A 13,866-nucleotide genomic window follows, 5' to 3' on the forward strand; every position below is an offset into this window, starting at 1 on the left:
CATTTGTCATCGTGTGAGAGGCACGACAATGGTAACTTCTGAAGTTGAGAAAGGTGCTCTTTGAAGCAAAATCTGGGCTTTTATTGCATCTCCTTAAACATAGCTCAAAGCTGGTCTTCAAAGCACAGCTCAAATTGCCTTAAAAGATAACATGTGGAAAATAAGTCCAGCTTCAAGTGCCTTTACCAGTGGTTCCAAGAGATTGATAGTCATTGTTGTACACTTTTATCCCCTCACACACACAGGGTCTTGAATTGCTCCCACAATGGCAGAAAAGACTTGTTCCAAAGCCCTCTGAAATATTTTAAGCCATATTTGTTTAAGGATAACATCTTATCCTGGGTAAACATCATAGCATCTAATGTCCATCTGAATCTGTGATCTTTTTTAGAATAAGAACTGAGTATTGGGCAGGTCTCCTACTGCTATTTGTGGAAAAAACCAGAGTTGTTGAGAGATAATAGTTACTTTTTTTACCTTTGCTTTGTGTCATACATGCAGTGCTAGCACAGCTGAAACAGGAGGGAGAGCTCACTTGTTCACAGCTATGTGCATCAATGGAATATCCACTTTCACAGCCCATGGGGTGGTAGCACAGAGGTACCTGAGAGCACAAACACACCTGAAGGATCCTTACCTGGTGACTCAGATGGGAACAACCACAGGCAGGCTGTAAGGGTAGCCTGAGGTTGCAGTGCTGAGAGTTACAAAGCAGCCGCTTTCTGCTCACCAACCAAATCTGATTGAACAAATCTCAGGGGAACATAATTCTGACAAACAATGCTGATTCATATGACAAATACTTTGCTGGAACATACTGAATTCAGTGTTATCTTCTATTAACAAAACCAATGTCATTCCTTTAAGCTTACTTGTAAACAAGCTGAGCAAAGCTATGTGGCTTTCCTGAAGTACAGCACTTGAATAAGGTCATGTGGAATTTCCCTGTTTAAAAAAAACACCACCTAGAAGTCTTTAAGAATTATTCTTTTATATATATATATATATTTACTGAATATTTTTTACAATTGGGGACTTTCCAGATTCACAGTGTAAAGTCAGAATCCACCTGACTCTCCTCTAGCTAAATTTTAACTAAATCTATGGCAAATGAAGAATATTTGTAGCCTTGACCGTACTTGAGGAACCTGCAGTCCCAGAGGTCACTCTTCAAAGAGCATCACATTAGACATATGTGACAATGCCACGCCATTCAGTAAAACAAATTAAGTTTCTTGCCAGCCATATTCTGGCTACAGCTCAGTCCAACCTTATCTCTGTAGTCATCTCAAAAGAGATAGAAAAATACCAAGCAGCGATCTGTACTGAGTTTTGGGAGATCTACAAAGGGAAACATCAAAAATTTGTTTGAAACAAATGCCTTTTATCTTCCATCCTACAGAGGCATTAATCTCTTGATATTACTCTTTTGATTGAGTTCCTTCAGGCCAATCTATAGTCACCTTTGCGTTGGAGAATTCAGCATTTGCAGTAAAAGCATCCAAAACTCTGTGGGCCCCTGTGGGAGGATGGCTTAGGACAGGGACCCTGACCTCCTTTCTTCCCTCAATACCATGACATGTTAAATATTTCATTAGCATTTCTTTTAAAAGTATCAGACCGTGTTATTATTAATCACCACACCAGGCTGTGCTGAATGAAACTTTAAGCTGTTTAAGCAGAGTAATAAATAGATAGTTCCTGTCAACTTTTGTCTGACTCATCCTGCCCAGTCTACACAGTCAGCCTCTTCATATTCTTACATCCTCCTTTCAGAAGGTTTTTGTCCTGCATTCCAGCCCCTCTTCCAGCACACATTGGGCACATGCATAACACCCAGGACAAGGTGAGAACTTCTCATCTCTAACTGTGTCTTGCTAGAAGATGCTTCTCTGGAAAACCACCAGCCCTGTGCTGCACCCTAGTGCAGCTCCCTTGCTCCCCAACCTGACAACCCTGCAGTAAATAAATAACTTAAAAAGCCAGCAGTGGCATGACACACAGAGGTGCCAATATCCATATTTTGCAGCTGAGGTCTGGGAACAGCCTGGACTGCTTGCCTGGGATCACACAAAATTTCCAAGGCAGAGGTTCCTTTGTCCTGAATCCTAGACCAGGACCCCTCTGTTAGGTCAGTGTTATTCTCTTCCCTTGCCACATCCTTCTGCAGCTTCATGTAGAGACCAAAACAGCACAAAAGGGGAGAAATATTTTCAAGGGGTCAGCAAAACAGCAATAGGCTTGTAAAAGCTGTTACTTTTTAAAAATTAAACCTTCTGTTTCACAGGAACAGGTAGCATCGAGATCCCTGTGCTTTGCTTGCTGGTAAATGGAGGACCAGGCACACTTGAGGTAAGAAGCTGTTTTCAGCTTTAGAAAAATAAATTAACTGGTGCCAAGTAATTAATGGAAAATTTGGCTGTATGACAAACACATCTATTGACACTTTACATGAAGTCAAAATTCACATCTATACACCATTAAGAACTGAGTTCTGTTAATATTAAATTTGACAGTATTTGTTTGGGAGAAATATTTACTTTTGAATAGGCACCAGCTGATCATTAAAACTTCTATTGCCAGCTTGTCCAGTGGGATGAAAGAATCCAAAGCCAAAACAAACCCACAAAAAACAGCTCCAGATCTAGGGAAACAGAAATACTCTGAAAATACACCAAAAAAAGAGGAATCGTTTAGTGCTGTTCAGCAACAATGACACAACTGTCTGTCCCAGAGCTCAGAGGAACACAAGACCAGGTTTGCTGTACGTGCCATTTAAAATGGGAGTGTCCTGGTTCCACTGAGCAAAACTACACAGTAGGATTGAAGACGGGAGTGTTGTCTGATAATAATCCCAAATCTTCTTCAGCAAAGGATCAGTTTCGATTTTTTTTCCTGAGTGGTTCTACAACTTAAAGAACCTGTTAACAAGGAGATAGTCTTTGATTTTTATTCTACTTTACTTATCTTTTTTATAATACTGTCAGTCTAGAAAACCTTTAGCAAGACTATAATTTAAGATTTCCAAGTGCTGAGACTGTGACATGCAAGCTGGTAACCCCTTTCCAGAATAATGACTCCTTTCTGGGGATGTTTTCTAGTTTCAGTTTCTTGAATCTTGCCACTTTTGTCAGCTGGACTAAAACACACTCTCATATTAGAAATCTCTCTGCTTAAACAAAGATTACATCACCTCATGAGCTTACTTCCGTTCTTTCATGAGAAGCTAAATATTGCAGTGTTTCCTGTATCTTTGGTTTAGAAAAATCCCATGTTATGACATCTAAATCCTCTTTTCAAAGTTTCACAGAACAGTGTGACTGGAAGACAAAAAGTGAATGGCTGGAGTTCCTCTAAACTGATATATGCTGGGAATGGATGACTAGCCACACTTTTTTAGAATACCAATTTCTTAAATGGATTTCTTCAAATGGATAATACACACCAGAGACTACAAACAGTTTTTAAAAACCTCAATATCTAAACTAAAGAAAAAAATGCTTGCACCACAATTGAATCAATGCAGTCTTGTCTCCTCCACAACTCCAGAGGAAGAAACAGACTGGCAGCAAATAGACATTTTTGCAATTATGATGCCATAGCCTCTGCTTTCCTCTCTCAACAACCTGCCTGACTCATTCTAATTGCACAAGTAATAGAATTAGTAGCATTTAACTCTTGTAGTTGCTATGATTCAGTGTTTTTTTCCTGTAGCTCAATGTTGTAACCCCACAGTAAAATTCCTGATTTTCAGAACATATTGCCAGGTTTAGCAGAGAGAAAAAAATGCCTATACAAAAAAGCCTGCTGACAATTTCTGTACAGGGTTACTCCCTTGCACTTGACTATGCTGAGACAGAGACTTCAGGGGAAAAAAAAATGTCAGGGTCAAAGAAATTTTATGCATTGTTTGTCCAAATCAGGTTGCTTAGCTACTCAGCAGATGTGTCACGAAAAGAAGCATAGTCAGAGGCCTACACATGGATGGCCTGCTACGGAATTCCAAAAATCCTAATAGCTTAGAGGACTCTGGACTGATTCCATAGTGAATCTGATTTAGGTACACATTTATTCCTGGTTTGCTAGAAGTCCTTCTTTTGAAAAACATTTCCTTTCCACTCATGAATTTTAAAAACATCTTATTTTAAACTACAGAGAATTTGCAGCGGGTTGGAAAATTCTGCTCCCTGGCTTATCTTAGCAGGGTCTGGAGGTACAGCTGACATCCTAGCAGCATTCATGAGTGACCCACACCTTATCATGCCAGAAGCTGTTGAAAAGCAATTTAAGGAGAAATTCCCTGCAGAGAGCTTCTCGTGGAAGGACATTCTCCAGTGGACAGTGACAGTGAGTTCACATGTTTGATAAGCCATCATGTTCACAAAGCCATCCCCTAACACTTGCCACTTTGGTAGCCCCTGCAGTACAGGCTTGGCAAGAAGATGCTCAGAAGTTTTGGGAACGCCAGTGCTTTGCCACTGGTGTCATAGAATGCCTCTCTAGCATTAAAAAATCAAGTGGTCATTTGATCATGCAAACTGCTTTGCTGCCCCCGGAATTCACTGAACACTGAGGGCTCTGTCCTTCCTCAGTTACTTCCTCAAGTAACAGCCAGCACCCAGGAACCCCACAGTCCTTCTGTGGGACACCAAGCATTATTTATATTCACAGCTGTGCAGCTTGTGCAGCTGTGACAGAAGAGACCTAATTCATGACCTACAGCTGTTAAATGGAAACCTCGCTGTGGATGAGCATGAATAAATTAAGTAGAATGAAGCGTGTTTAGAAATTATCCTATCTATTGTTATAGGATAACTGTTATCAGTTACTTGTTCTTAAAGTATCATTGTTCTTAAAACAGAAAGACAAAACAGATTCAGAGATCTTTACTCTTTGTCTTGGGGTACAGTTGCACAAGGCTTTTAGGAACAAATGCCCTCTCTGAGACTGTCCTTGTGTGAAGAGTGAAGAGCACTGGGTGCCTCTGAGATAAACCAAGTCCTCCTGACCTGGCCCAGTACTTATTCTTTGCATTCCCTGCCATAATCCTCAGCTTTAAAAGTTCCTCATATTAATTCCATTAGGAAGAACTTTACCAGATCACTAACAAAAGGGGATGAAAAGCATCTGGAAGCAATATTGCCAGAGGCTCACAAAGTCTCAGTGCAGCTGCACTGTGAGAAAGAAAACTCAATAGAGAAGCAGAAGGAAAGATAAGAGTACTGCATATATATCAATATTTGAGGACTTCTACTCAGAGAAGAGTTAGAGACTATGCTTTTAAATAAACAACTCAGAGAGCAAAACTTAAATGTCAAAGCAGGATGAGTTAAAATGAAACTAATGTTATACTGGCTATAACGTGACTTTGAGTCAAATAAGAATGTAAGTTGAGGAAGGATCTTTTAATTAAAGCATTGCTCTGGTTCTCAGAATATCCAAGTTCTGTTACTTCTATCCTGGTAGGTCACTCAGAAAAGGCAGTAAAAATCCCTCCTTGCCTTAGGAGTTATTTATATATGGGAAACAAGTAATATTGGCCTTCTTGCCAAACCTCAGCTTTACAACTAGAATGTAAATTTTTGGGAAATACTGTCTGGGTGATCTCTACTGGGCATTTGGGCGCTATTGTGCATCCAAAGGACATTATGTAAAATGACTTTTGTTTCGACTCCAAATAGATTCAGAATATTATTTCACACCAGCATCTTCTAACTCTGCACAACTTTGAGCAAGATGGTTCAGAAGAACTAGACACAGTCATTTTGAAAGCCTTAGTAAAAGGTAATTTACAATAAGCAAACATTGTAATGTTTGTCTTACTTGACTTCTATGACGTAAATATTTTTCCTCTTTTTCCAGTGCAAATTCAGTTGACTGTGGGATCAGATTTCATTTCTGATGCACTGTTCTTTTGTTTATTGACAAATTAACTGTGTCAGTTACTGTAACTCTTGTAAGCTTCCTTTAAACTAGTGTTTGCTTTTAAATTTCATGCTATTGTATGGTTCTATTTTAGCCACTCCTTTATTTCACTACTTGCTTCTCTTAATAACATAGGCTGTAAAAGAACTGAAATATACTGGAGCAGTATATTATTGCAATTAACCATAAAAAAACCTCCATGAAAACAAAACCAAAACCCACAAGTAGACCAAAACTACCTTTGTTTCAGAAACAATCCATTTCTCCTATAAGAAATCTCTACTATATCTTCTGAAAGAATACATTACTTGTGCTGCCATCTATTTCAGTTTCTGTTAACTTAATGGTTTGTGTTAGCTTAAACTTAGCATGGGAGCAAAAAAAGAAAAAAGACATTCTGTTCCTGATGTGCTAAGTGACACAAGGCAAAACCAACAGCCAGTCCTGTCCCCTGCTTTCTGCAGGCCAGAGTCACTCTTAATATCCAACAGCCATTAATGCTTAATGCTGTTAAATCGAGTTCATCTAGAAAAAAATAACATTTTTGAATATTAATGTTTCTTAATTTAGGAAAACATGGCTGTGAAGGGTTTCTGGTTAAGCAACCCACAGATGTGTGACAGCTGAAGGAGAACTTGCATTGCTAATCAAAGTACCTATACTAAACATAACTGTAAAGTATTGACTTTATTTGCATTTCCTATTTTTTTTCCAGCCTGTAAAAGTCAGAGTCAGGAGGCTCAGGAATATCTGGATGAACTGAAACTGGCAGTAGCCTGGAATAGGGTCGACATTGCTAAAAGTGAAATATTCAACGGTGACGTGGAGTGGAAGGTACCAGGCTTTTTTGCCTTAGAGGACACTCAGTGTATGTTCCACTGTGTACAGGACACTGGACCATCCCAAAAGATGGCTTCAGTTTTTACCACTACCTGCACACTCTACTGAGAGAATGGGCAGGGGTATTATACTTCCTGAGGCTGTTTGTCTTTCTGGGGCCCTGTATGATAATAGCTAAAGACAGAGGAATAACTCAGTGGTCATCATCCCTTCATCCCTTTCTTGAGCTGTTTGAGAGCAACAGTCTTTCTCCCCTTCTATATAGACCTTTAAAGCAAACAAACCAAAGTTTACCAAGCGCAAGAAACAGGCAGATATTACTGTTAGAAGGTGGCATGAAGAGTCTCACTGTTTTCAACTGCTGTACAAATATCCAAGTGTGGTAGGTACCTCACACTGAGTCCTACAGTACACAATTTATTTTGATGTTGTAACATTAATGCTAGCACAGACATTTTGTCAGAGAAAAATGAAGAGAGTTCCACCTCTTTCTCACTGTACTCACTGTTGACTGGTGGAAGACAAAATGTTCCTGTCCTCATGTTCAATTTAACCTGTCTCATCATCCATCCATTATTAACCCTCAGAATTTCCTTTTTTGGTTTGGATTTTTTTTTCCTCTTTCATCAATCTAGTCCTGTGACCTGGAGGAAGTGATGATGGATGCTCTAGTCAACAACAAGCCAGAATTCGTGAAGTTATTTATTGACAATGGGGCTAACATATATGAATTCCTGACCTACAGTCGTCTGCAGAGACTCTACTGTTCTATTTCTCAGAAATGTCTCCTCTATGAACTTCTCCTGAAGAAGCACGAAGAAAGCAAACTGACCTTGGCAGGGCTCACTGGTCAGCAGCAAAGTGACCAGGACATCTGCCCCCTCTTCACTCTCAGTGAGGTCTCTAGAGTTCTCAAGGATTTTCTTCATGATGCATGCAAAGGTTTCTATCAAGACCTCAGACATGGAGGCAAGAAGAAATCTGTGAGTCACAACTCTGCTTCATTGCTCTCCTCCAATTTAGAATTTGTACAATTTTAGCTGGGTCTAGTCTTTGGGATGGGGCAGGGAACAGATTTAGTTAAAGATGTTTGGGGAATACAAAAAAGATTTACATTTACTAAGGACTAATCAGACATAAAAATAGTGGTCTGCTTTTCTCATACAGAACTTCAAGAAGTAGTACTGGAAAGGCAATTTCTTTTTAGGAGAAAGAAAAGCAGGCAATGGAGATTTTCAATCCCAGGTCTAAAAATGGTCACCTTTGTAAACAAAACTATTCTCAGATTTATACTCTGTACAAGTAGACCGAACTCAGGTATTGATATTCAGTAATATCCAGTATTTGATATTTGCCTTTAGATAATTTTAGTCTTTTTATGGAGTGCCAGAATGCAGAGCAAGAAATAGGAACAATTATGTGATGTGGCCCTGGCAAGTGTGATGGCCAACACAGGACAATGAGAATATGTGATGCCTATAATCCCCAGTGGTGCAATAGCTGCATCATCATTTTTGCATTTTGACAGTGTATTTAACATTAAAACTCCTAAGTACCAAAGTGCTTGCAAAAGCATTGAAAGTAAGTTTGGGTGCAAGGTTTCAAAACAAAGATGCATAAAGAAATTTCATTAAAGTTTCAGACAAACTAAACAAATTAAGCCTTTTGGTATTTGCCAAGTTCTAATTACACCTAAAAACTGTTAAAACTAGAAACCAATTTTAAAAAATCTTATTTGAGACGTTCAATTACTTTTGCTTTGATAAAGCCTAGCTAAATAATTAGTAGTAAGAAAAGTTTGAATCTACTCAACGTTTCTTCATTCACAAGGATGAACAACTTGAGACAATACTTCTGAAATCACCAAGCATACTCCAGACTTACAAACTTGCCAGAAATAAAAATTTGCCCCCAGAACCTCACTTAACCTTTCTGGCATTTGGCAGCAAGTGAGCTGAAGTCCAGTGCTGTAGATAAGGCCGAGTTCAGAGATCAGTTCCTGCTGCCTACTTGCTTTTTCTTTTTAAAGCTTCTTCCCATGGCTGAATCCCATTATCACTGGCAACAGAAAAAGCATCACAGTACTGGGAAACCAGCATCACTGCTGCCAAATTGTGTGTCTTTTTTCAAGTTAGGAACTAGTGGTTACAAAAACAGATGAGACTTTTAGGATGTCTTTGTCTCCTGCAAGTCTTTCAATACAATTTAATTGACTCAATAGCTCACTACAAACTGAAGAAACAACCCCCCCCCTCCACAATATCCCCCAAAAGTCCAATTAAAATAAATTTGAACAGAATCCCATCATTTAAATTATCAAAAAATATATTCTCACAAAAACCTGTTTAACTGAAAATGAATATACCCTGGCTGTTTCTAACCAACACAATAGATTAAAAGGTAGTTATTTTAAAATATACTTAAAATTCAGAACTTGACCTAAGTGGCTACACTTCCTCTAGACTATTTTTTTAAACAAGTGCTAAAGGAATAACCAGTGCTCTACTTAAACTGCTCTCTGCATGAGGGAAAGGTAATTTCTCAAAGGAAGGACTAAAAAGGGGTATTGACGTACTCTATTCTTGTCCTGTACGGGCCTTGGCGAGATTTATTTCTGATGAAATAAAATGCCTTTTGTTCCCTTTTCTCTGAAGCCTTGTCCTCTGTGGCAGCAGAGCAGAGTCAGATATAATTGAAGGCAAGCTCAGATTAGTTAATCACAGGTTTGTCTTGTCTGATATTACACACCAGTGGTGAGACACCAGCCTCAATAAAGCCAATGAAAACTTTAGCATTGGCTTCAATGGAGTCACCATTTCATCCAGAATGTTCTCACACATATTGGGTTATATTGGGGACACAAGGATCCTTTAACTCAGTACAGAATGAGCTAATTACCTTTTGGTCCTACTAAAAAGTCCAAGAAATGTGAAGTAGCCAGCGAGGCTGAGAGCATCTTAGATCGTGTCATTTGCATGGAGCGAGACTGCCAACCAGATTTTAAATTCTTCAAACCATATTTCAGGACAAAACGAACACAAAGCAATTACCTGGGCCCTTGGACATGAACCAGAAAAGTGAAAATCCTTGGAGGGATTTGTTTGTATGGGCAGTACTTCAAAACCGGCACAAGATGGCAAACTATTTCTGGGCTATGGTAAGCTCCGAGCCGTAGCTGCTTCAGGTGAAGTAATGCCATATTTCAAGTTTACGAGATGTTTTTTTGCTCAGCCTTGCAGCTCAGATGACAGATGTGTTCGTTTCCAAAACACAAGATGTGGCATTTATGGGCCTGTTCATCTCTGCGTGGCTCCTGCCCTCCGGGCCAGGGGGAGCAGGAGCAGGTGTATATCAGCCTGGCTCCCGATGAGTCCCAGCTCCCAGGAGCAGGGTTTGTGCCTCCGACAGTCGGCGATTGTTTGGCTCCGAGCGTGACCCGAGGGAAGTGGGAGCAGTGAAGCATCTCCAGCTTACGTGCTGGACGCGTAGGGAGCAGCATGACGCTCCCCAAGGCTGCCCTCGAGCTGGCATAATCGGCTCCTGTTTCACAAGCCAGCCCTGTCCCCTGCATCTGGGAGCCTCCCTGCCCCCATAGAGAGAGAGAGAGCTCTCAGCTCCATCCCTGACCTTGCAGAGCCACGCATCTGGGCCAGGGCTGCCGGGCTGTGTGCGTGCAGACACATCGGCACCTTGCGGGGCCCTGCTCCGGGCCAGGGCTGCGCCTCTGCCAGCTGGGCTCCCTCCTTTCTCCTGCATCCCTGCCCCAGCACAGCCATGCTGGATCTATCTCGACACAGGGAGAATGTGTTGCTCTATTTCCAAAGCATATTGTTCTCCTTTCTGAGCTCGATTGCTATCCCAAGTCAGGTCCCTCTAAGAGCCTGGGCCCAGGAGTCTTCAGCCTTACAAGGCACAAGAACTACCACTAAAGAATCATGGACTAATTTGGGTTGGAAGTGACCTTAAAGATCATCCAGCTCCAATCCCCAGCAACAAGCAGGGACTCCTCCCAGTAGACAGGTTTGCCCCATCCAGCCTGGCCTCGAACACTGCCAGGGATGGGGAATCCACAACATGAGGTTTTAATTCTCAAATATCATCAAAACTGTCATTTTGATCATGATTTTTGGCTTTCAAATCTGTGTTGGAGGGAAGATTTTTCCTGAAAGGCATGAACTTTTTGCAGCTCAATGCGCTGCATAGCAGAGTCTTCCCCGTTCAGAAATGCCCTCCAGTGGAGGGTGGCAGCAGCGCCCCTTTCAATTCTACAGGGTCAGGAGGGTGTAGCTTCAGCTCTGGCAGCCTGCAAGATCCTGAAAGAGATGTCCCGCCTGGAGACAGAGACCAAAGCAGCCTGTATAATGAAAGAGGCCAAGTATGAGCAGCTCGCTGTGGGTAAGTAATGGCACTTTTTGAATGGCCTTGAAAATTTATGAAGGAACTGCCATTGGAAGGCAAGCAAGTGAAAAAAAAATACAGTTTCAGTCGTAAAAGGTCAACTGTCATGAATAATTTAACAGCCTTGCAGCACAGGCAGTCCCAAACATTCAGATACAGAGGAAAGATTAAAAACCCACTCATTTTGGAAAAATCTCTGTTCCAAGACAGGTCCCCTGGGATGCATAGATTCTCTCCTGCTGCTTGTTGGTATTTTAGTTGTCTGATCTTAGTGCAAGGTGTGTTACAGTGATGTGAAAGATAGCCAAAACACTTCCAGGCTCACAGCAGCCTGCTCTTCCTGCAATATCAAGCTTGCTCTGTAAGGGCCACTAGAGCAACAAGTTTTAAGTTTTGTCATTGCAGCTAAAAATAATTTGAGATTACCTCACCCAGAAGAGGGCCAAGTGCACTGCGAACTGCAGTGAGGCTCAGGCTGGTTTTGCAGCAGAGGAGATGCCCCTCCCTACAGCAGTCAGATCAGGCATCCGCAATGCTGGAATGCTGAGCCTTCGCCCCTCTGCTTGCTGTAGGAACAGATGTCTGCACACAAGCTCCTCTGCTGATCTGACTTCAGTCCAATGCACACCTTCACTGCTGTGAGGAGAGGGCTTTAAAATGTGCCCCACATGGAAACAAACACAGGGGCTCCTCTTCCTTTGAGGCAGTTCATCAAGTAGCTGAAGGCTCATGCAGGTGTTGCTGCATTATTCACACAGAGATCACATTTTCCCTTCTTCTCACAGGGCCATTATTATTTACAGAAATTAAAAATTAAGTTCTCATATAATCACAGGGCTCGAGTAATTTAGTCACGGAATTATGAGGCCTAATCCAATACATAGAACTTCTGCTTCTCAGCTTTGATAAGTATTAGATCAGATCCTCAGTTTTAATTTCTGGCCTGGATTATGCAAAGCAAACTTTCTTTAAGAATGATAAATACCACATCAACTAGAAAAGCTGTCTATATATAATTTTAAGTGCACTTGACCTTCCTGCCCAGCCTCACAGTGTAGCAAGGTGTAGGCTGGCTTGGGAAAGGTACTGAGATAATCAAGTGAATCAGTAGAATGGAACAGACATGAGAAGTCAGATCTTGTCTAATGAGAACATCTTGATTTTGGTTTTTTTTGACTCATTAAATTTATCCTGGTTTCTAAGCTCCAGGACCAGTTTCTCTGGAAACAATTATGCCATAACACTCCACCAAGTCTAATATTATTTTGTGTCAAGTAGCTCTGTCTCAAAATGAAGGATTTGTTGTCTACAAGACAAAGCTGGGCTGCTTATCTTCTTTAGTCTGTTCAGGAAAGTGAGGACAGCATGACAACTCATCCTTCAAAGTGTAAGAGGATCACCCAAGAGATGCATTTTTTGTCTGTGTTTCCTTCATATGGCAGAACTGTTTAGTGAATGCTACCACAACAGTGAGGAGAGAGCATTTGCTCTGTTGGTGAGGAAAAATCAGTACTGGAGCAAAACCACATGCCTTCAGCTGGCCACAGAAGCAGATGCAAAGTCTTTCTTTGCACATGACGGTGTCCAGGTAAGTTTTACATGCCCCCAGGGCCTTGAGTTGGACACAGAAGACAGTAGCACAGGAACTGAACAACCCCAATGAATGTATTCCCCTGAGAACCATTTTTCAGTGAAGGGACTCTTCTCTCCCCCTAGCAACAGACAAAAAGGACATTCTACCTTGTCCTTGCCAAAGCAGCACAATTCCCCTTTCCCCACCTCTCATCCAGCTGGCACACAGACCAGCGTGCTGAGGAGAAGGTTTAGCCCTTAATCCATCTTGTGCTTTTTTGCTTTTTATTCCTTTCTTGCTCACAGAGAAGCATCAGAAAAGCACTATAAATCTGCCTGGGGCATAATGAAGCTGCTCCGAGATGTGAGGTAACTCTTTGTTCAGATTCAAGAGAGAGCTCACTGATAAAAGTTAAATTAAATTACTGTTCAGCTTTGCTCTCACAACCTGACTTCTCTCTGCATACACAAAGCTAAATTAAGAGTGATGCTGCTTTTATCTCCCAGTGCCTGACTTGGGCTTCCTTAGTACTACAGATGTTGCTTAATTCCATTTGGCTTGCTGTTCTTTCCACTGGTCTCCAAATAACTCTTTGCATACTCCACATCTGCAGAAGGACACACAGAGAACCTGTTTGCTCTGAAGCTGTGAGGTTTTCAGAGCAGTCACTGTTTTAGCAGTCACTGAACATAGGTGTACTTCATCTACAAGTATCTTTTTGTGGTATTAAAGCCATCTCTTCTCTTCTTGACTTTCAGGCCTTCCTGACAAAAATATGGTGGGGAGAGATGTCTACAAGCACACAGATCCTCAAGTTAATCTGTGCATTCTGGTGTCCTTTCCTAATCTACACCAATTTAATATCATTCAGGTATAAACATAACTATGTGGGTGCAAGAGATAAATAAGTAAATGATGAAAAATAAGCAAGTGATAAAAAATAAGCCATAAAAAATATTCAGACTCAAAATTTCTACCTGAAGTGATTAGAACAGTAACATCACCTAATAGCACCTAACCAAATCAGTTTTCTTTGGGGCTGAGTGATTTGTGTGTCCTGTGCTAGTGTCTGTTACCATACTTAAAACATCAATGCCACAGTTTCACAGAGATCGTTCTGTTTTGCACCA

General features: G+C 41.0%; 1 protein-coding gene across 1 annotated transcript in view; it reads left to right on the top strand.

Annotated features, from left to right (window-relative positions):
- The window catches only part of TRPM5 (transient receptor potential cation channel subfamily M member 5), a 36,233-nt gene that overhangs the window by 5,944 nt on the left and 16,423 nt on the right, over positions 1 to 13,866 (top strand). The window contains exons 5-13 of the mRNA XM_030950019.1: positions 2,288 to 2,352; positions 4,156 to 4,347; positions 5,682 to 5,784; positions 6,641 to 6,759; positions 7,401 to 7,748; positions 9,791 to 9,922; positions 11,037 to 11,160; positions 12,606 to 12,751; positions 13,495 to 13,607. Of these exons, the coding sequence (XP_030805879.1) occupies positions 2,288 to 2,352; positions 4,156 to 4,347; positions 5,682 to 5,784; positions 6,641 to 6,759; positions 7,401 to 7,748; positions 9,791 to 9,922; positions 11,037 to 11,160; positions 12,606 to 12,751; positions 13,495 to 13,607 (1,342 nt within the window). The remainder of the gene's footprint in view (positions 1 to 2,287; positions 2,353 to 4,155; positions 4,348 to 5,681; positions 5,785 to 6,640; positions 6,760 to 7,400; positions 7,749 to 9,790; positions 9,923 to 11,036; positions 11,161 to 12,605; positions 12,752 to 13,494; positions 13,608 to 13,866) is intronic.

This window comes from Camarhynchus parvulus, chromosome 5, assembly GCF_901933205.1.
Source record: "Camarhynchus parvulus chromosome 5, STF_HiC, whole genome shotgun sequence".
NCBI lineage: Eukaryota > Metazoa > Chordata > Aves > Passeriformes > Thraupidae > Camarhynchus > Camarhynchus parvulus.